Source organism: Mixophyes fleayi, chromosome 9 (genome assembly GCF_038048845.1).
Source record: "Mixophyes fleayi isolate aMixFle1 chromosome 9, aMixFle1.hap1, whole genome shotgun sequence".
Taxonomy (NCBI): domain Eukaryota; kingdom Metazoa; phylum Chordata; class Amphibia; order Anura; family Limnodynastidae; genus Mixophyes; species Mixophyes fleayi.
Window position 1 is genome coordinate 23,650,931 of NC_134410.1, and position 23,623 is coordinate 23,674,553.

At 38.1% G+C, this 23,623-nt stretch overlaps 1 protein-coding gene across 3 annotated transcripts; it reads right to left on the minus strand.

Moving 5' to 3' along the window:
• Positions 1-1,733: 1,733 nt before the first annotated feature.
• Positions 1,734-23,623, minus strand: LOC142102230 (cytochrome P450 2G1-like). Of its 3 annotated transcripts, none has more exons than XM_075186955.1 (10): positions 23,373-23,623; positions 22,354-22,516; positions 21,077-21,226; positions 16,731-16,891; positions 11,375-11,551; positions 11,110-11,251; positions 9,582-9,769; positions 9,237-9,378; positions 3,684-3,834; positions 1,734-2,720 (listed from the first exon to the last, which is right to left on the minus strand). In XM_075186955.1, exons 1-9 carry the CDS (start codon positions 23,550-23,552, stop codon positions 3,776-3,778), a joined length of 1,362 nt encoding a protein of 453 aa, XP_075043056.1. In that variant the 5' UTR covers positions 23,553-23,623; the 3' UTR covers positions 1,734-2,720; positions 3,684-3,775. The 3 variants fall into 3 exon arrangements, with proteins under 3 accessions (XP_075043056.1, XP_075043055.1, XP_075043054.1); XM_075186953.1 differs by lacking the exon at positions 1,734-2,720 and adding an exon at positions 6,786-7,397 and having other exon boundaries at positions 3,809-3,834; positions 23,373-23,621; XM_075186954.1 differs by lacking the exon at positions 1,734-2,720 and having other exon boundaries at positions 2,732-3,834.

Here is a 23,623-nt window from a genome sequence, read left to right on the forward strand (position 1 = left end):
AGACAGATAATAAACAATTAATTAATAACAGTTAGAAGGCCAGTGAAATGGAAAAAAGAAGGGTCTACAGTCAAGGGACCTGCAATAAGAGATAAAATAAAAAGTCATAGACACTTTGATCAGATGACAGGGTCTCTTGGAGGGTTCTGTGTTCGTTTAGATGATGATCTCGAGTTGCCTGCTGTTTGCCAGATCCAAATCAATGGAGGGTTTAATCTTGTAAGGTAATCTGGCCAATCCAGGAGTTGGACATTTTGAATATCCAAAGCGGAACAAAAGGAGGCAAGATCAGAAGGAGATCACACAGATTCAGTTCGCCCATTGAGAGAAGACCAAAAGGAAAGCTCCATCTATATTTAATATTTCGGTTGCGAAGAGTATCTGTCAGAGACTTGAGCATACGTCTAAGTTGAAGTGTATGCCAAGAGAGGTATTGGAATATTTGAATTTTCTGACCGTTATAGTCGATTCCATCTAGAGACCTAAGATTGCCCTTTTTTTTGGGTGGGATAGTGGAGGCGGCATATAACATCTCTTGGCCGATCTGATAGAGCTCCCCATGGTTTCAGGGCTCTATGGGCTCTGTCGAAATGAATAAGCGTAGCTTGGTCTTGGGCTAAAATTTCATTGAAGCTTTTAGTCAGAAATGGTACTAGATCTGGGAGCAAGATGTTTTCTGGGATACCACGAATACGTAGATTGTTTCTGTGGCTTCTATTATCAAAGTCGTCAACTTTAGTATTAAGCAATTGAAGCTCTTGGGCCTGTCTGTCCAGAACCTCTTGAAAACTGTTTTGACATTCCCTCAATTCCTCTTCATGGGTCTCCACTATGGTAAATCTTGAGGCAAGTTGGGCAAAGTCCGATTGGAGATGAGCCACTTCCTTACGAATTGCCTCATGGAGTCTAGTTTCTAGGTTGAGGAAATCTTTTTTTGTTGGAAGCTCTTCCTTTGTGGGAAGCGTCTTAATAAGTTGTAGAATAGTACTCAGATCGTGACCAGATTTAGAGGGTGATTCGGAAGTAGCCATGTCAGCTAATGAAGAGATGTCAGAAGCCGGGGAGTGAGGGAAAGAAGTAGTAGGTGAGACAGCTGCTGGCCCAGCTGTGGAGCTCTTAAAAAATTGTCTGAGATCAGATGGTTGAGGCGTATTGATAGGTTTTTTGGAATCCTGTTTTGCAGGAACTCTTATATCTTTGCCCATGAGAGGTAAGCAAAGTACTGTAGTTAGATTAAAAAAAGACATTACATTGATGGAGCGTAACATGTAATTACCTTTAGTCACATTCCCCACAAAGTGGCCTAGGGAGCCATATGTCCGAATTGCAGATTGAGCTTACACTAGCATAGTTCGCACGTAATTGTAATTTTAATTCTTGGAGGTAAGGTAATGTTGATTCAGATGATTCAACAAAAAGTGTGATGGTGTACTTGTTATACAATCAGGTCTGTAAACCTAGAGTGTTCTGCAATAAAGATTAAATAGCTTTGCTGAAAAAGGCTTACTCTAAGGGGCATATTCAATTAGCTTTTGGATTCGCGGTAACGCGCCGGAACAGCCACGAAACGTAATACACGGTACCGCAATAACATGGATTTTTGTTCGCTGCCCATAGGGTTGCGAACGAAAATCCGCGTTAATGCAGTACCGTAATACCCGCACGAATGCACACTTTTCGCGGTAACGCGCGTTACCGCGAATTCAAAAGCTAATTAAATATGCCCCTAAGTGTTAATTAATATTGAAAATTGCTCTCAATGAGTTTCACCACAAGGTGGCAGTAAAGGCATAGGGAAAGAGCTGAACGAGTCGGCAGCACTGGAAAATTAAATGTAGCAAATAGATGAGGAACAGAATGATACACTATTCTGGGTCTGCACAGGACCAATACATTCTTTCAGCTGATATCTTGAAAGTTATACAAGCTTGATGTGCTGAAGCCAATACTAGCACTGAATAGAAAGATACAGCGAGGTATTCTGTCAACTATAATGAGATTTCACAAACGGACTGTGTACAAAGCCGCTCAGTTAATATGTATCCAGTTGATGTTAAAATGTATCAACTTTGATATAATTTGTTGACACTTGACACCTTCACTTTCACTATCGCCGCCAGAGACGAAGCTGAAACTGCCTTCCGAGTCAGATGTAACAAGGAGACAGAGAGACAGGTAAGTCTAGAAAGAAGCTGTAGAGCGAGCACAGGCGGCCATCTTTTTTTTTATTAAAACCAATATTTAACAGTCCTTGCAGCGCTCCACAATCACTGCTGCAGATAAACCAAACTGAAGGCTACACTCAAGTCAAAGACACGGATTGAAAAGATAGATTGATCTTTCTGCGCTGTCAAACCCCAGATAACGCGACAAAATTATGAATAAATAAACAAATACTTATATTTGATCGTCTAGATGTATCCAATTCTCTTCCCTTTCCAGTGGGGGGTACACATGTAAAAAGAAAAGGAAAAAAAATAGCGTAATCCTGTATGATATTGGATTGGACTAGGTAATACTAATAACAGGTGTACAATGACATACAATGTGTTAGAACTAATACAAATAACACAGTGCCAATACTAAAGATTACCCGTTGTAAGTAGTATCCCCTACAGGAGATTTCCCACACCATAAGAGGATTATAGACTGCACCTGGTGGAATGTTGATCTTCTTGTATAAATTGATACACATCATCTTGAAAGTCTTTAGCTTGAGACTGCAATATTTTTGTATTATTTGCCCAAAGAATGCACATCTCCGACTAAAACAGGTCAACAGAAGCCCTTATTCCTTTAAAATTAAAACATTACTTGTCTTATTAGCGTTTCTAGAGAAAACACTACTCAGAACATCTCACATAAGCACATTCCTAGAAGCAAGTACATTTTACAAAAACATATTCGTGTTGTATAGAAATAAGTTTATATAATAAGACAGTACTATTCATATCATGGCTACTAGACTTTATTTTATATCCAGATTGTCATTTGACTCTCACAAAACTGAAGAAGACTAAAGATCCAGAGATGTTAAAGGTAACGAGAACTACTGTAGAAAACAGGCTCCTGCAGCATTCTAATGAAGAAAAAAAAATTGCTAATAAAAAATATTTTTTTACTCCACATAATTCTACTTATATTTATTTTGGCAAGATGTTAATGTGCATCCATTTATGTCACGAACGCCCAGCCTGTCTCAGGTACAGCAATCTGAACAATCGGCCGTGACTGGAATCACCTTAGTCACTTAGCAATTAATACACCTTTTCTGCCACCACAAAGGATTTACTATGGTCTCCTTACATTCACCAAAACCACTTACTAATGTGTCACACTTAAATCACATACACATGTTGCACTGGGCTTCGTAAGATTACAAAGAAACATGGAGAATACGCTATAATAAATTCATTTTAATCCGAAAAAGGTTACCAAGGCTTAGGTACAAAACATAATAACACATTAATAACAAGACATACAGAATAAGTTGTACAAATAAGTTTCAGAAATAAAATAGGGAAAAAAACCAGAGTCACTACTTACTAGTTAAGACTTGGCACATTTGAGGGAACACATTTTAGAAATATGAGACATTTCAGTCTCGATAGACCCCCTCATGAAAATACACACGTTATTGTCTAAAGCAGAAGATTTTAAACCTTTTTCCCCATAGCTCTCACCTTGGAGGTAAGCTTTCAATAAGGACAGATTGATCCACAGAATGTCACAGGGCTTTCTAAGGGAGCTAGGGATGTCCTGAGATCTGGAATGTTCATAGGGCCTGAGTTCTCACCTTTGCTAGTTCTGCTTGGCTGGTGAAGATCCCATCCTCTGCATACCGAAAAAAGGAACAATTGAGATATGCATTTCTATCTCTGAGTCTGGCTAATTTAAAAAGCTTATTGACACTGACATAGGTTCAGACTTATGTCATTTAGCATAGCACACATTGATATTACATTACAAGGTTACATACAAAATACATTGTCATACCTGATTATTAAGGGAAAATAACAATAATACTTAATCGTCACAATTTAGATACATCTGTTAGGTGAAGAGTTAATCTTACCACAATATATAGCACCTTAAAAAGTAAGAATGGTGCTGAAAAGAGGTATTAGGTAGAATAAAGTAGAAAACTAAAAAAGTAAGTAAATATTAAGTGAAGATACAATTGGCCTGATTTAAAGTTGGAAACAAAACAAAACATGTGCAGTAAAAAAAATAAAACCTGCTGAATTCCCTGTAACATTTACTTGTGGTCCCATATGCCAGGATACATTATTTACAGTAAGTGGAGCACACACCCTGGATATATGACTTATTTACTGTAGGACAAAATACACCTCTGTTTCAGCTGCAAAAGCCATGTGTCATGACAGGCGAACTCCACAGGGCTTGATCCCAGGTCATATGGACTTGAGAGCAGAGACCCACAGCAAGATCTGTTTGTCAAAATTCTTATTGCCTAGAACCTCATGAATTTGCATACTCAGATCAGCAAACCACCAACTCTCTGCAAACAACCAATTTCCTGAAATCTGGTAAGGCTGGAAACCAGTAGCACTAGTTGTCTGATTAATGTGCCCTTGAACAATAGTCCAGCTTGTCTTGATTGCTTTATTGACTATGTGGACTATGACTCCTGGCTTTTTCTGTCAACCACTCTGAATTTATTTCCCTGGGATCATTTCTGCCTTTGTCCCTTGATTAATGTGCAAAATATTGTTTTCATTAGTCAAACTGTGCATACAGTATGCTGATGACAGTACATTACATGTGGTGTTTCTAGCAGAAGCAATAACACTCATTGAGAGCCTGCTTTTTATTGGAAGTTGCTGCATCAATGTATAGTTTATTGAATGATTTCAGGGTTCCTTCTGGTAAACTTTTTTGTCAAGTTAAAAATACATTAATTTAAAAGTTAGATATGTGATCCAGTGTTCATACTTTCACTGATTCAATTTAGGACCATGCTATTAGTAAAAGTACCTTCAAAGCGGTGGATGGACGTGTATTTCCAAATGTATGCAGTGAAGTCATAAACTATTAACCATATAAATATAGGTAACTGAATCACACACCCCATCAAAAAAAAATAAACCATAATCATGTGATCAAGGTAATAATGTTATTTTTTAAGCACCACTAACATTTTAATTAGACATCATCATCATTACCGTCTGTGTTAAGATGGAGGAATGGAATTAACTGTTCCGCGCTTAACAAGCAGCTTCTTGCACTGTATTTCTCTAGCTGCACAGAACACCCAGGGCCTGAGTCTTTAAGGAAGGTAAGGCAAAAAAAAGGAGTAAATGTTCTCTGGGATAAACCATGTTAATCAATGCAAGGGGTGCAAATTAGTTTATTATTTTGCACACCAGTTAAATACTGGCTGTTTATTCATCTAGCACACAAATACGTAATAGCTTTATTTGCACACTGAAATTTAAAGTTGATCTAGGAGATGTCCTACCCCAACTATAAATCTGTCCCCACATTTTACATTTACTTCCCCCTCCAATAAAACATGGTTTTGCCCAGATACAAAGTTACTCCTTTTTTATGCTTTAATCTCCTTAATGACTCAAGCCCCCAGACAGAATTCTGGCAGCTGGAATGTCTCGGTGGTTTTTTTCACACTGGGCAAGTGCAGATATTGGGAGTGTTGGAAGGGATGAAAGAGCATATATTGTTGAATAAAGCTCTCTTCCAAAAGGCCTATAGTCTGAGCCAGCACAGACAATGGTCATGTCATTGATGGTGCGGAATCCAACACTGACACAGCGTGGCTGTGCAAGATAAGAGAGAGCTCTAACTTGAATTTCTCTTGTTGGATAAATGCTTTTACTTTGTATAATTATCTGCAAAAGAGATATCACAAGTTCCTAATGAATGGAGAAGCTGCATGCTCAGAAATGTTGGTTCAACAAAATGACTCCATCCACTATATATAGGCAACAGGTGCATATTAATCTGTTTTCCCCATCTGACCATATTTTCTATTGCATTTGTAATTTGCTTAAATCTATAAAGAATGCATATAAAACAAAAATATATGTAGTGTTGACATAAAAATATTAACAAACATATTGCTGTATGAATAAATGGCCTACTGACAAAAGTTATGTTATTAAATCCGTGTGTATAACGTACATAATGCCTCATAATGATGGTGATTGGGATTTATAATCATAAGAAGTTATAAATAAAGCTGTTCGGTGACTGCTGCAATGCAATCCGCTGACCTATGGTAAATTGCGCCCATTTGACCTTGTTAATAGTTAGGAGCAAATTCAGCTAAAGGGTATAATTTTACACCTGGACAAACCATGTTGGGTGCAAAATGAATATTTTGCATGCAGGAAAAATACTGCCTGCTTCTGCACACACATGGGGCAGATTTATTCTTCCACTACAGCATAGGGTTGAATTAGGATGTGCTCCTTTCAGCACTCTAAATCTCTCTGCGCATTTTAAATTTGTTTTCCCCTGCAGCATAACATGGGTTTGCCAAGATGCAAACTAGTTGTATTTATTCCAAACTTGAAATGAGGCAGGATTTTGAAAAAAAAATTGTAACTGAAACAAATTCGTTGTTTCCCCTAAAATGTCTGAAACGGCTAACAATACATAATTGTATGTTCTAACACATCATATCAGTGCTAATTAAGAAATAGCTCAGAGAGTGGGACTCTAACAAAATGAGGATCCTTGATGTTGCTAATGTATAAACCTGCCAACAAACATGTTCTGTAAAATTATGTTGATCAACTTACATTGTCTACTCTCTGAACATGATCATTGCACATTTATGGGCTCCAGAATTGCCCCTCTCTATGCTTCTCTTCATTCTTAGTATCCTTACATCATTGCTGTGTAAAAGCTTTAATAGAACGTCATCTGTTTTTAAACTATAGCTATATTCTTATTCCATCAGTGTAACATGGTAGAGAAAACAAAGCAAAAATGCATTAATTCCCTTTTGTTGTATAATTTTTTTTTATTTATAAGGTACTTTTGATTTTGACGTTAAAAGTGTTCTTAAATTTGGAACAAAAAAATCAGATTTCTAACGAAAGTGTTAGGTGCTTAGTCAACAAAGGATAGCAAACATCTCATGAGTATGAGGACTGTAAGCATTGGTATTAGCTTCTGGTCTGATGTTTAAACTCGTTGTGTCAAGGCTGTAATAAGATGAGTACTTCCTCAGCGAGGGACAACAAACATCTCATAATTGCGAGCTCGAGTGCCATTGGTCTTGGGTTCTGGTGTGATCTCTATGTCATCCTTGTCCCCTGTGTGCTTCAATGCAAACTTTTGCAAAATAGTGGTGAGGAAAAGGAAGAGCTCCATGCGAGCCAGACCCTCCCCCATACACATGCGTTTCCCTGTAGAGACGGAATGAATACAAAGCTTTCAGTACAGGTTCAGATAAGTTAATGGTGATTACCTTAAACTAATTAAAATTATTTCTAAATTCACTATATAGGAAAGACTATTATATTTTTAATAATATTTAGTAAAACATGAGCATATGCCTTTCTTTACAAATGTCTATGCACTGTGCATATTACTTGCTATTCTAAGGTAGAGTGAAATTTAAACCATAAGAAAATAAAAATAATAAAACTGGGGACAGTTATTGTAAGCAAAGTGCATGTCTTGCTTTAAAAAGCATTAACCTTTTAAACAAAGTATCTATGAAACATAGGAATACCTTTACTTTTTCAGCAAAGACAAAAAAATAAAACATATGCAGATATCTAAAATGAACAGTACAAACTAGCTCCATTTCTGCTTGTAAGTACATCTTTGTACCTGCCTTCAATATTCATAAATGTTCTGAGTCAAAGATGCCATTTAGGAATAAAAAAAATCCTGGAGCTAGAATTACTTAAGAGTGATTTAATGAAAAAACTTTTCGGCTATTTTCCAATGGTTTTAAAACTGCAGGATTTACTAAAGGCCAAACTTCCATCAAAACGTCCATAACTGACATTTTTGAAAACCACTACTTTACAAATTACCCTCTCAATTTTAACAATGATGAACATACAAACAGCCGGATTTACTAAGCTTGGGTCTGTGGTTGTGATAGGCGACATTGCTCAAAATGCACAATGCTTTAGCTATCTTGCCATTCAGAACAGGAGGAAGCACAATTGACATATACATTTATTGACTAAGGGGCAAAACTAATTTATATTTAACTTATGGGGAAAATTTTATTTTTCTTTATATTATTGCCACAAAATAATTGTATTATATTATGGGGGAAATATGAATATACAATTATATTAACTGGGCAATACTATTTTATAGTTAATGGTCTACATATCTATTTATGATGCACAATGTAGCATTGCATAGTGTCCCCATATTATAATGAAAATTAAAAATTTATACCCAATAAGTTAATAATATATTAATTTTGGTCCTTAATCTATAAATAATAATTGCCACCAAAATGTATATGTCAATGGTGCTTTCTCTTATGCTCTGAATGGCAACATAGCTCAAACAGCATGTTGTCAATCTAATTAGAAGCATGTAATAAAAATACCTGTCTTTTTTCTGGCGGTTTTGCAATCCGCCACCCAATGCCAGGCATTTTACATCACTGCCTCATACCGACCCATAGTTTGGAGCACTAAACCGCCGACAATGTGTGGCGCTTTAAAGACTCCACCCCACATGATTCTTAGTAAATCTAGCCCCTGGACTTTGCATTTTGTACAGGTGGAACTGCATTTCTATAGCAGTCATAGTTATCACCACCTCCCTACATCCCATACTCACAGCTCCGTTATTAAATGAATAATAATATTGTATTAATGCTCCACTGTTTGTTTTAAAGTGAGCCGTTAATAAATCAACTCAGCTATATTGCGGGATAAATTGTATGTGTTTTGTTCATATTTCATCATATATACGTGCATTTCAGTTCTGCTCTGCAAATAACATGATGGGCACCCTATTGCGTTCCCACAGCATGTTGGTTGTCACTTAAGGGAACTGATATGCTACCACTTCCAGACCCAGAACATCAAGCATTGTTCCCTGATTCATTTCTATTTTCTTTTTTTGCTATTATTACTGCTTTGTTGCAACATACTTGATATACGTAAACTGTCACAGAACATCAAAGCCAGTATAGCCATAGTGAACATAATTTTAACTATTTAGCTTTAAGTAATAATGGAAATATTACGGTAAAATGCTGGTACCTGCAGAAAATGGCATGAATGCATCATGCTTCCTAAAGCCACCATTCTCGTCAAGAAAGTGTCCAGGATCAAACGTTTCTGGGTTCTTGAATTGTTTGGGGTCTTTCAGGACTGAGGTCAGGATTGGAAACACCAAGGTTCCCTGAAATCACATTCACTTACTTTTAATTTTGAGCATGAACACAGCCTAGGAAAAATGTGAGCATAACAGGGCTTATATGGTGCAAGGGTAAGAAAGAGGTTATATCTGGGAAAGATACAATTTATACACAATGATCTATATACTGTATATATGATCTCATTTTCCAACTATCTCTTAACACTGTCTGTCTCGGGCAAGAATACCTTGGGAATATGATATCCCCTGAAGGTTGTGTCTCTGCTGGCCCCATGCAGCAGTCCTGCAGGGACAATATCGGCAAATCTCTGGATCTCATGGATAACAGCATCTGTGTATGGCATCTTACTCCTGTCCTCCACTGATGGACATCGATCTCTCCCAATTACATTGTCAATTTCCTTGTGGATCTTCTCTAAAAATTTATATTAACATTAAAGGCACAGTAAGAAAAAAATTACATTTATTTACATTTTCTTTTGTTAATTTATTCTTACTGCTCACAATTAAAGAACAAATGATCCAAACTAATACTGTCAGTAGCTTACAGAGGGCTTTATTTACCATATTGTTTTTAGGGACATGGGTGCCAGCCAGATGCTTTAGTTTCAATAAAATTGTCAAACAAAATTAAAAACATATTCTTATTCATGTTTCTTGAGAAGTCTGAGAACCAAGAAGTCTGAAAGCCATATCATTCAGGATAACATACAAAGCATAAGATGTAACTTCATATTTATATATTTCTGTACACCAGAGAGATAAATATATAAGTATAATTAGGAGGGAATCTCAGGACTTTTTTAGAGAATTCCTTTGAATACCTCCTAATTATAAATAGAAACAAAGGTAAGCGCTCATCTAATATGCAGCCCTTATAATACAGTTAGCAATATATATAAAAAAGGAAAGGGCGCAATAGAAATAAATATACAGACAAAAATGAATGTTTATAGCTCTATTTGGAGAAAGTGTGAGTAGGAGTACCGTAATATGTATACCGGATGGTATGAGGAGGAGAGAGCATAAATTGATTCTTACCCTAGAATTCCAACGCGTTTCATCCGGGTAGGACTTTCTCAAGGACCTTGATGAAACCTGGATGAAACACGTTGGATTACATTTTTGCACCTCTACAGCCACCGTACTTGGACGGATTAGTCTATTACTTCCGCGTTCCAGACGCGGCCACACAAGATACCCAGACAGCACGGAGATTTCATCTACAGCAGACTCACCATTTTACCTGGACGGCTTGCTAAGGACTGCCATTATGCATAGGGAATTCTAGGGTAAGAATCAATTTATGCTATATATCTACAAATTTTTGGTTTCATTTTAGGTGTACACAATTTAATATATGGAAACTATAAGAGGATGTGTAGAAGTATACAAAGCACGTGAGATAAAGAAAATAAATAAAACTCCACTTCAATACAACTCAACAAATAAGTATGTAGATATTAATTAAATGTTTTCACTCTCTTTTCCCTTTGCTCCAACCCAAATGTCCGACAGAAGCAATGGACTTTGAGGCCTCCAAGGGTAAGGGCTGTCAAAGATATTTTTTATAGCAAGAAAGTTGAACAAATATTTTCAATCTTAATTTTTAATACAAAATAATTTTTAGTATTACCTACATTATCCTATATAATTGGTTATTTTCCCATTTTAGTGAACTCATCAGTGGAGAAAACCTCATATGACATATTAGAGTTCTGGGTACGAGCAGTTTCATTTGGGGGTAAATCTTACCTTGTATTTCAGGATATTTAAGCAGAATCAGGAAGCCATATCTCAGTGTCATACTTGTAGTTTCTGTCCCAGCAAAGAATAGGTCACTTACTGTCCCCTCTAAGTTATCTTCATGAAATTCAGTATTTGGATTCTTTTTTTCCTGGAAGATGTTTTGATGATTTTGTTAGCAGGCAAATAATATTTTAAGCCCCTCCACTCTTAGTAGAAGGGTGTGTATTTATATTTTGTTCAGTTCTTGTCCCAACACTTTCCATAAACTCACCTGTTCCATCTTTATAAGGAAACAGTCTATGAAGTCCCGTGGGCAGTTCTTATCCAGAGTATTTTGGTGAGACCTCACTATGTCCCTCACAAAGTCTTTCAGCTTTTGGAAAATGGTGAATAGTTTTAGGTGAGGGCCAGGGACATAGCTCATCATGGTTGGGAAAATATTTAGAAGCTGAAAAAAGTTACAATCAGAATATAAAATAAACATAGTTACATAGCTACATAGTTGATGAGGTTGAAAAAGTACACAAGTCCATCAAGTTCAACCTATTTTGGATCCCTGCGATCCCTTGCTTATATTTGAAAATAGATCCAGATTAACCAACCGCAAATCTGTTTCAATCAGGGAAAATCACTCTAGACCAAATATTGCAGTCCTATTTTTTCCCTGTATCCACTACTATCCTTCATTTTAATTAATGGTCGTATCCCTGGATACACTTAACCTCTAAAAATTTGTCTAACCTTTTCTTAAACAATTGAATCTGCCATCACAACCTTCCCTGACAGTGAATTCCATATCTTGACTACCCTTACTGTAAAGAACATTTTCCTTTGCTGGTTGTGCAACTTCCTCTCCACTTACCTTAGGGGTTGACCGTAGTGTGTCCTGTGTATAGTCCTTGGGGTAAAAAGTTCCCATGAAAGTTCTCTGTATTGACTCTTAATGTATATTTTTTTGCTTGCATTTCGTTTGTGGAACAAGATCCAGTGCTTGTTCCATGTGGAGGGCTGCAGGTTTATCTTTAACATATTGCAATATCCTGCTATTAAGCATTCTTGTTGAACCTAGTATTTTCCTTAATCATCGCCTAGTGATTTTTTCTTTTACTCTTAATGTATTTGTTCATAGTAATCATATCCCCTCTTAGATGCCTCTTTTCTAAAGTAAATATGCCTAAACTGGCTAACCTTTTATCATAACATAATAACTCCATACTTGTACTCCATATTCAAGATGAGGTCTTACCAACGATTTCTACAGTGGCAAAATTACACTGTCACCCCTTGCATCTATGGCCCTTTATATGCATGCCAATACTTTATATTTTTTACAATTTATATTGTGTTGTTAAAATTGTCATATATTACAATATATCCCATGCCATGGTCATTCTTAATTTATATGCAACCATGATATAGGATATTTAAGAAAAATGTAAATTATTGTCCTTACAGCAAAATGGAGAATAGATTAACAGAGATCTGAGAATGTAATCCTAGCTAGATTTTTTCCCAGGATTTTATGAATGATTTTACTTAAACCCAACATCATAGTTAAATAGTGTTACTAGACCATTATAACTGGCTTGGGATTGGGATAATTTAAGTTTAGTATGCAAAATCACTTTGCGCATGTTCAGAACTTAGACTTATGCCCGTGAACACAGCCCTGTCCATCCACATACGTTTAATACGCAGCCCTGTCCATCCACATAAGTATTGTACACATCCTGAAGTGTCTGGTCTAGTAAAACTTCACCCGCAATCAACACCACATGTATCATTAGATACATTCCTTGTTGACTTGGGAGTATGTAGAGCTGATTTACGTGTGGTTTAAAACAAAAGCATGATGTGCTCAGTATACATGCTTTAGTGACTCAGACCATAAATGTTTAGATATTTTATTTAGTCATGTTATTTCCTATTAAAATATTTATTGTGAGATTATCCTACAGTTGTTTTATTATTTTCTGTTTCATTATTTTCACATTTACAGTATACAGACCTGGGGGTAAATGTATCAATATGCGGGTTCTTCAACACCCGCGTGTTCAGCCTCTTCCGCGATTAAATTTCAAGCGGCGCTGCATTGTAAAGGGAAGTTAACCCTTTACAATGCAGCGTCGCTTGAAATTTAATCGCGGAAGAGGCTGAACACGCGGGTGTTGAAGAACCCGCATATTGATACATTTACCCCCTGATCACTATAGGTGGAAATTAACTTTATGAAAAATTTTGCTTTTATGTTTTTCGATGGGAGTAATATTTAGTAATTAGATGGTAATGCAACTTTAATACATTCGCCAATGAAACATTTCTCACCTCTGTGCTGAGCCTATTTTGGGCTACTCACATTCCAACTTCAAAATCAGTAATTTGTTTATGCAACACCCACACAAATTTGCTTAGACTTCCTAATATAGCAAAGGAAATCTCCCCAAGATGGCCAAAAAAGTGTTTTTTAATGAAATTGATAAAAGTGAACTGATAGCAAATGTGTTCATTTTTAGCTAAATACCACCTACAAAAATGTTTTGATTCCTGCTTTGGCATCAATTCATCTTTCCAAAACAGCAAAAATTATGACTCAAAACATTTTTTTTATTAAAAACAGTACTTGAATTGCATTTTTACTCTTGAATGAAATGCCTAAAATTTTAAGAAACAATAGTGGTAGCCCAACAAGTCATACCATAGCATATAAACCCCCATCTTTGGAATTTTTAATGTTTTTGAAGTATCAGTGTTGTCTGGTTATCCCCAGGTAATAACTAATAAGGAGGCATATCATTTAAAAAAGTATCCTCTTTAAATGAGGGACCCCCATAGGTTCCTGGAGCCAGAAAGAGTTAGATCTAGGCTTTACAACACCCCACCCAGGGCCTGATTAAGGGTTCTGGCCGCCCTAGGCTAATACGGCCGCAGCGCCCCCCCCCTCCTCCTCCGAATATATAGGTGTATAGGAACACTCCTGAATATGAATGTTCAGGTGTATTCTCCAGCATTCAAATTTAGACAGATTGTGCCATTGTCTCTTACCTGTCCTTGCTCTTCTCTCTTGCAACTTTGTTATCCTCTCGCTGGCTTCTGGAAAGTTGGCGTCCTTTTTTGAAAATGCAAAAATGTATTATAATGCAAACCCTGAATGATTAGGCCCTTTAGTTAAAACAAAGCACTCCATTATGGCCAGCTAAAAGTACCCCATTGGACAGGCATATATAAGCAATATCTGAATATTTGTTGTCAATCAAATACAAAACTCTACCAGCCCCATCTCACTAATATTTAGTATTCTAGTGATTGCTGAGACCACCCATGTGACCACCACACAATCATGAGATTCTGCCCCCCAAAGCGGCTCTATTTTTTAAATACCCCCTGCAGCCATTTTCCTTAACCACAACCCCCCCCGCACAGCCATTTTCCTTAACCCCTGCTGCAGCCATTTTCTTTACCTCCCACCCTACATCCATCCCCCTTGCAGCTATTTTCCTTACCTCCACTCTGCTAGCTAGCTATCCCCCCCCCCATCACATCAAAACTCCCCCAGTCACATATATCAGCCCCCCTCCTCTGCCCTCCTTTATACATATCAACCTCTCTACCTCCCTATAGATTTTCATGGCAGCCCCCCCCTCCCACCCTATAGATTTGTATGACAGTCCCCCTCTCCCTCCCTATACATATGCATGACAGTCCCCCCTCTCCCTCCCTATAGATATGCAGGGTAGTCCCCCCCCTCCCTATAGATATGCAGGGTAGTTCCCCCCTCCCTATAGATATGCAGGGTAGTTCCCCCCCCTCCCTATAGATATGCAGGGTAGTTCCCCCCCCTTCCTATAGATATGCAGGGCAGTTCTCCCCCTCCCTATAGATATGCAGGGCAGTTCCCCCCCTCCCTATAGATATGCAGGGCAGTTCTCCCCCTCCCTATAGATATGCAGGGCAGTTCCCCCCCTCCTTATAGATATGCAGGGCAGTTCCCCCCCTCCCTATAGATATGCAGGGCAGTTCCCCCCCCCTCCCTATAGATATACAGGGCAGTTCCCCCCCCCTCCCTATAGATATACAGGGCAGTCCCCCCCTCCCTATAGATATGCAGGGCAGTCCCCCCCCCCTCCCTATAGATATGCAGGGCAGTTCCCCCCCCTCCCTATAGATATGCAGGGCAGTTCCCCCCCCTCCCTATAGATATGCAGGGAAGTTCCCCCCCCTCCCTATAGATATGCAGGGCAGTTCCCCCCTTCACTTACCTGTAGTTGTGCCAGCGTCGCTCCTCTCCTCAGATCAGCAGATAGGAAGTGAAGACGTCCTGCTTCCTGTCTGCTGCACAGCAACAGGCAGCCTGGCGATTGGCTGTGTGTTGCTAACCACTGACGACCAATGCTTTTGATCGTCGAGCCCTCCACCCCCCCGCGGCGATCCCCAGCGGCGATCCCCCCCTCCCCCACCCCGAAAAAAAAATGAATGAAGAAAAAAAAAAAAATGTAAAAAAAATACAAATTTTTTTTTTAAAAAAAAAAAATACCCACAGTGCAGCGCCCCCCGGGACCCAGCGCCCCAGGCTGCAGCCTGGTCAGCCTAGTGGTTGATCAGGCCCTGACCCCACCCCATCCTTGGGCCGCTTACTTATTTTTCTATAGTGTTGGGTGTTTTTCTCTGCGGATCACATGGGATCACCAAACAATAACTACTAAGAGGCAACATCATTTGGAAAAGAGGACTCCCCTCTTTCAAATCAGGGTACCCCTATTATAGCCAGGATGCCGGAGATCAGTGTCTGCCTAAAAGGGGATTTCAGGACTTTTCTAAATGGACCACATTGTTTTAAATACAGGTCTCCCCTCATTAAAACATCATTCTCTGGGTACCAGGATGGGGGATATCAGGCCCTTTTAGTGCCCTCCCTCATTCCTGACTCTTGTGATGTGCACAGAGCAATTATGTCATCATTAGTGGACTCTTTTTCTGGCCACCAATAAAATATGCCAGTGGGGGATGCGTAAGGGGGATGGGTGGACCCCATGAGTGCTAAGGACTAGTGGGATACATGCTTATCACTTTGGAGGTATATGTTGAGCACCTCCTTTCTTTAGCACTGAAGGAGTTAAAAACTGTATGCCCATATACATGTTTATTTAATTTCCCATCCTTGCTTGACTAGCATAATCCCATTGTGTTTCACCCCTTGAACCACCTTTCTTCAGATGTGCTCTGATATCCACCAAAGTTACATGTTTTCCTACTCTTTTTGTACTGAGAATTCATAAGTGAGGGAATTCATGTTGGTTTATGACTGCACTCATGTAGTCAGGCTATGTCACTTTGGCTTCATATTTGCAAACAATAATTTCAGTTTTCAATTCTCTAGGATTTGATGCCTAATCAAATAAGCACAGAGGGGAGAATCACCATTCTTACGTTATACAACTAAAATTTTTAGGCAAAAGAATTTTTTTATATATATTAGAACTTTAGATTAGAACTTTTATTCCATATCAAAATTCCACATCAACTGTCATTGATCTGGAATTTAGATGAAATACACAGAATGATAGCAATTCAAAGTAAGAATGTCAAACACACTCTATCCATCAAATTCTTATATGTTTATTAATAATTACCTGACCCCAGGCAGAGCTAAACAACTTGCCAAAATCTGTAATATGCGACAAAAGGGTAATAAATTTCTCATCCTCGTAGTCAAATCTCTCACCAAATACAACAGAGCAAATAACATTGGAAACAGCCAAACGTAGTAGAGATTCTGGATCAAATGGTGTGCCTGTTATTAAGTAAATAAGAGCAGTTAGTCTTTATTTTCACTGTACAAAATAATAGCAACTTTATAAATGGCAGAAAGAAATGCATGTTATTAAAAAAGGCTGCTGTGCTTGAAAAGTGTAGATGTTGCCTATAGCAACCAATCAGATTCTAGCTGTCATTTTGTAGAATGTACTAAATAAATGATAGCTAAAATCTTATTGGTTTTTCAAACCCGCCGAAAAACTCTCAGCTTGATACATTTACCCCCTGATGCTCATCTGCTTGACATCAGTGAGTTTGAATCTTAAATTGCAAAAACATATTCCTCCAAAAATGGTACAAATGAGCTTAGTGTTGAGTGCCTTATCTGGACCCACCTCTTTCAGTGGAACAAATTCACACAAACAAAACCCCATCCCCCAGCTAGGGAGAGGCTTTAATGGCCCACCTAGAGTAGTGTTAAGCCATGGTAATAATATACCACAACAGGCCTGGGGGGGCGGGGATTTCATGACCACTGTCAGAACATTAGAACTGAAGGATGTATAGGCTAATGAAACCTGTGGACTTCCAGCTTTTGTGGAAATACAAGTCATAGCATTCCCTGCAACAGGTCATCTAAGCCTAGATAAGAGAAAAAAGTAGTAAGATTTATTCAGGGATACTGAGCAGCAGAGTAACCTTATCACTGTTCACTACAGGTCAGTAAGTGGGGGTGAAGGTTGGTTGGGCAAATGCAAAGTGGTAAACCTGCTCTGCAAAAATTGTGATGTTAGTTTTAGCTTACCAACCAACTTTATCTTAAGTAGTTATAAATTCTGGACTTCTCCAACAAGAATTTACTCTGGCGTCTAAACAGAATTCCCTTTGCCACAGTTATTGCTCAATCCTTGTTATCTAGGTCCTGTTTGCTGGCTCGCTCATACTTCCCTGATTCCTCTGTCTAATCCTGATATAGCTAATCATCTGTTCTAACTCCTATCTCTGAAGTCCTGAACTAAATTGCACTCATTGACCTGTTGCATTAATCCATTTCTGGCTCACAGTCTTTGACTTAGTCAATCATTTCTTCTGCCTCTTGTTTCTGACATCCTGAACTGAAATGCATTAGTCTTACCCCACTGGAGATTGTGCAGTATTCTTTGCATTAATATTTATATATATATACATATATATATATATATATATATATACATATATATATATATATATATATATATATATATATATATATATATATAAACCAAAGAGAGTCTGCTATAACTAAAGTCAAGGCCAAAACTTTTGAGAATTACACAAATATTGGTTTTCATGAAGTTTGCTGCTTTAATATTTTTAGACCTTTTTGTCAGATGTTGCTATGGTATACTGAAGTAAAACTATAAGCATTTCATAAGTGTCAAAGACTTTTATTGACAATTACATTAAGTTTATGCAAAGAGTCAATATTTGCAATGTTGACCCTTCTTTTTAAAGACCTCTACAATTCGCACTGGCATGCTGTCAATCAACTTCTGGGCCACATACTGACTGATGGCCACCCATTCTTGCCTAATCAATGCTTGGAGTTTGTCAAAATTTGTGGGTTTTGCTTGTTCACCCGCCTCTTGAGGATTGACCACAAGTTCTCAATGGGATTAAGGACTGGGGAGTTTCCAGGCCATGGAACCAAAATTTCGATGTTTTGATCCCCGAGCCACTTAGTTATCACTTTTGCCTTATGGCAAGGTGCTCCATCATGCTTGAAAAGGCATTTTTCATCACCAAACTTTTGTTGGATGGTTGGGAGAAGTTGCTCTTGGAGGATGTTTTGGTACCATTCTTTATTAATGGCTGTGTTCTTAGGCAAAATATTTTGGCCATGACTGTATTTATATTTTAATTTTTTACCCTTCTCTGCAACAGTCCCAGCCTGAAGGAAACAATTGCAAAAACAAATCAATAGATATAAGTACAGCTTTACACTGTCCTAGTTACTACTTTGAATAGCAATATGATATGTAGGGAGAGTTAAACCCAGTTGGGTGCTGTTGGTCAGATCAAGGCATGGCCAACCTTGCTTATTGGTGTGACATTTTGAATGGTCATCTAGAAGATGAAGAGAAATACCATTTACCTGCTTGACAAATAAAAGGGAATCTTCTGGCAGTTGTCACTTCTTCCGCACTTGGACCAAGAGAATCTGGGAAGATTTGGTCCAATCAAAGGCTACATTTTGAATTTGCATGCTGCCTCTTTGCAACAACTTATATTTACAGAAGATAAGAAGCTGCACTTATGACATGACTATATTGGAGATGGAATGCAGACATTTGGATCCAGCAAGAAGATGCCGGGATCAAAAAAGAAGATTCCTTGAAGAGGACGCATGTCACTAAAACAGGAGCAGTGGAAGGCAAAAGAGATATCACTGTCTCCACTTGCTGCCAACAAAAGAAACTAGACTAAGGTAAGGTCTCCAGGCATCAGCAGATTCATACAGTGTCTAGACTGTGAGCACAATTAACTCGGCCCAGATCCACCAGCATGATAAATTTGGGGTCTAGGCCTGTGGGCACCAGTTTAATTAATACCTTGAGCATGTGGTCACCAGTTTAATTCATGCCTTGAGACTGTGGGCACTAGTCCTATTCTGGCCTTAGGCCTGTGGCATTAGTAGTCAGGCACTAGGCCCCTGTACCCGATTCAGGCATTAGGCCTGTAGTGCAATAGGAATTTCTTCCCCTTCACTGTGCCCCTGCTATTGCCAGTCTTCATATCCACCCTACACTATAACACCAACGAGTATCGGTAAACACCAACGATGCTAAGTTTTAGCCCAGATGGTCCCCTACACTTGGGGCCATGCCATAGAGTGTAGTTTTCCCACCCTTTTAGTGTACAGCATTAGTAAAGATGTACCGCGCTTCTTAGGACCAATTCTGTTATTCCTTAAATCTCCATATGCCCTTTTTTAATAGGGCCTATCAGTCAGGTGACCATAAAGGGTAGGCTTTTGATGTGTCATTACTGTTTATTTCCTATCTGTGACTTTATTGCATTATGGCTGTCACTGTTGGGCCAAAGTTAGGGTAGTACATTACACAGAGCATTGTTAGTACCAGGGCACTGCTGTTGTTGCATTGCCTGGCACTTGCAAAGCGGTATATTATACACAATCAAAAGCATAGTTCTTTGGGAGGGCTTCTGTGTTTCACCCCTTTAGTAGATAACATCTTTAGCCAAAGACTCCAATCAAGTGAAGTTTCTACAGTGAGTGTCCCCCACTTCATGCCACTCTTGATTGGTAATGTATTCGTGTGTGTGTCTTCCTTGTGGCGAATATCTGTTGACTTTTGCCCAGGACAGAACATACTCTAGGTGTTTGCATTTGGAATATGGTACAATTACCCCAGACCAACCAAGCACCTCAGTCAATACCTCTGCCCCATACCTCCGTGACTACATTTGTAATAACAGCTTGTGTTTCCTCCCCAGCCCAGACCGTGAAAGAGATTGCAAGGATGCTGCTGGGAAGGTCAATGCTGGTGGACCCATTAAGACCAAGTGAGCCCCTCTTACAGCATTTTCTAGTAAAATTTGTGGTTATAAACAATAATAGTAAGAATCACCTGATATTGTACCATTGCTTACACATAGGAAGATTTACTGGGCAGGTTTTGTTGTTCTGGCCAGAGCTGGTATTTGTTTCCTCAGCTTGTGTTTCCTCCATAGCCCAGACCATGAAGGAGCTTGGAAGGAGGTCGCTGGGAATGTTAATGCTGGTGGACCTGTCAAGACCAAGTGGGCCCCTTTTACAGCATCTTCTAGTAACATTTGTGGTTATAAACAATAATAATAAGATTCATCTGACAGTGTACCATAGAAAGGTTTTATTGACTTAAATAATAAAAAAAATTAGATATGTCACAAAATATCACAATAACAGGGCATAGTAAGATAATAACTATGCAATTGTCAGACATGGACCCTTTTAATCAATTAAATCTTGATTGCAGAAAGAGATATTTTTAGACATTGTCCTACACGGGTTTAAACCTTTTGCTAAATATTTCTTTTTTATATTATATTATAGAATAAATTTTATATTAGATTTATTTATATTTGTTTAAATGTCTGATATGGATTTTATATAAGTTCTATGATACAAATTTCTCATTCACCTTTATGAATACTTTTGTCTTACTTTTCCTTCTCCACCCACCTTTGTCCTTCATAAATCTCTCCGTAAGACACTGGGCCTCCTCCTGGATCCGCTCCTCAATGCTCCGCTTCCCCATTCCAAAATTTCTCATAGTCATGAGAGAGAATCGACGCATTGTTTTCCATCTTTCTCCATTGCTCATTATGACCCCTAAAAATCCAAACATTGTGTTTATTAACATCCAATTACATTTTTTTCTAAGATTAGTTTCATATCGTAAAATAATCAAAAATAGTTCAAGTTATTCTACTACCCTGAATGGCAGTGTAAATGGGAGCAGTAGCTAGGTATTTCTGATTGGCTGTTTGTGAATTCACCTCTGAATTAATGCGCTTTCTGCATTGATTGTGTGTATATTATAAGATTTTGTGGATGAATTTTTAATATTAATTTGTATTCTATTTTCATTTGCATGCAAAAAGGACTATCATATCCACTGTATCATGATAAGCCTAACTTATGAGTTTTTTTCGCTATGAAAACAAAAGTGCTTATGACCTGGTTGTTCTTATGTCAGTGTATGTATGTCTGACGTAAACCTTGCACATATAGCACAGGTGAAGAGCTGATGCAGCTTGACATGCCAGTACATAGGCATCTTTACATTATTTTTATGGGCAGATTTTTTTTAGCGCGAAATATACAGCGAACAATTAATTGTTTTTTTTACTGGAATTTAAAGCTATAAATAAAAGACTGCGACCAATGCCCTTATTAAATCCCCAGTGATGAATTTCTGAAATGTTGTCACATTTATTTTCCTATTTCTTGTTATATCACCTTTCTATAAATGGCTTATGTTGAAGCATGTTGCATATAACAATGTCAATTTAAATGTGGTCCGGAGTAGAAATAAGGGAAAGACGATAAATTTGAAAGAAATGTAATTTTGAACTTGGAACAGTAGTCTCTATATGACAGACAATATTATTACATCATGATGACTATTATGATTAGATTTTGAATTATTTAAATAGATTACCTTGTTTCAGCACATTTAATGAAAGTGTATTAATTAAATTATATAAATATAACATAACTTAAAACTGAATTATTACCTATGAATTACCTGTTTCTTCCACGCCGAGAAACCCTGAGGCTGCTCTGTGCGGCCATTTTTCTCAATCAGAAACCACAATGGCAGGTGTTGCAGCTTCTGATTGGTCCTTCCATTCACAACCCCTCTTGGCAGCCATTTTTAACTTCAACCTAAGTGTTCAGCCACTTAAGTGGTAGTGCCGCTTTAAGTATTATTAATATATTTTTAAATATCTTACCATAATCCTTAAAGAAGAGGTCTGTTGCTTCGACTTCCCCTCTGTCACTAAAGACATCACTGTGGTCAACCAGCGCCTCCTTCACTGCATCATAGCCAATTAGCATGACTGCGCGTTGATTGGCCACGTAGATGGTATACACCGGTCCATACTTCTCACTCAGCTTTAAGAGACATATACATTACAATAGCGCTGTAGTACTTTTCTTAAGACAAAATGTTATAGGTCAATACTTGGGATAAATGCTTGTACTATAACGAAATGTAATCACTAATACAGTTGTCAAATGTAAATATTACAATTTTTATTAACACAATTCAAAGATTTTTTTACTATATAAATGAGCAGCAGTAGTATCTATCTATCTATCTATCTATCTATTGATAAACTATACTAAATAAATAAAGGGGAGCGCTCTCTTGACAAAGACCCCAGTGGTAGAAAGGCGTTGAAGCTGACTGAACCTTTTTTGACACAGTGAGGATACAGTTCTATACAGGAACTCATCGTTTAGAGGAGTCGCAACCTACGGAGGAAGCGTGTATACCAGCAGACAGCGGCAAGAAGATCTGAATCAGCGCTGCTCCCGATAAGGCATTATGGATAGGGTAAGCCAGTTAGATTAGCTTGAAGGCAAGAATTACTTATATCTAATACAGCAGACCTCCCAAATTTCGGCAGAAGGCTATAGACATTAATTATCTATTTACACTGTCATAACTCTCTCTCCTACATTTATACCAGCATCATTGTTTTTCTTTGCGCTCCTTTCTTCATACTGTTCTATCGATGAGCTATGTTTGTTTTAGATAAACAGCATATGTCTTTGTCTAATTGGCATAAATGCGCTGGAGAGCTCCAGAACTGTCTGTATATTTATCTGTCTGTAACTTCCTAACAATCTCACTGCATATACTTATAAACAAAATACATTGTAGCATATTGAGATAGACAGCTGCATTCAGCACTGCAGCAATCTATAGTATTACAATATTAGAGATACAAATATTCCAGTTTACCTTAACCAGAGATTGTGGCATTTCTGTGGTACTAATCTGCATGATATTCCCCAGCAGGGGCAGAGGTATGGGCCCTGGGGGCAAATTTTTATGCTTTACTGAATTCCACCATTTAATGAGGTAAATCAGGATAGTGACACCGGTAGCCAGGAGAAGAGTCACTGCTATATTCAGTGCCATTCTGAACACAGAATAATGACAGCAGCGTCTCTGTACTATGTTCCTCTGTGTTCGTGACTAGAAAAAGCTCT

Excerpts from the sequence above, each read along its gene's own strand:
- LOC142102230 (XM_075186953.1), bottom strand. The coding sequence starts at position 23,552 with ATGGCACTGAATATAGCAGTGACTCTTCTCCTGGCTACCGGTGTCACT. Across the intron at positions 21,227-22,353 it reads CCTCTTCTTTAAGGATTATG|GGGTCATAATGAGCAATGGA; the intron begins GTAAGATATTTA and ends TTGGATTTTTAG. Across the intron at positions 16,892-21,076 it reads GAGATTTATGAAGGACAAAG|GCACACCATTTGATCCAGAA; the intron begins GTGGGTGGAGAA and ends ACTTAATAACAG.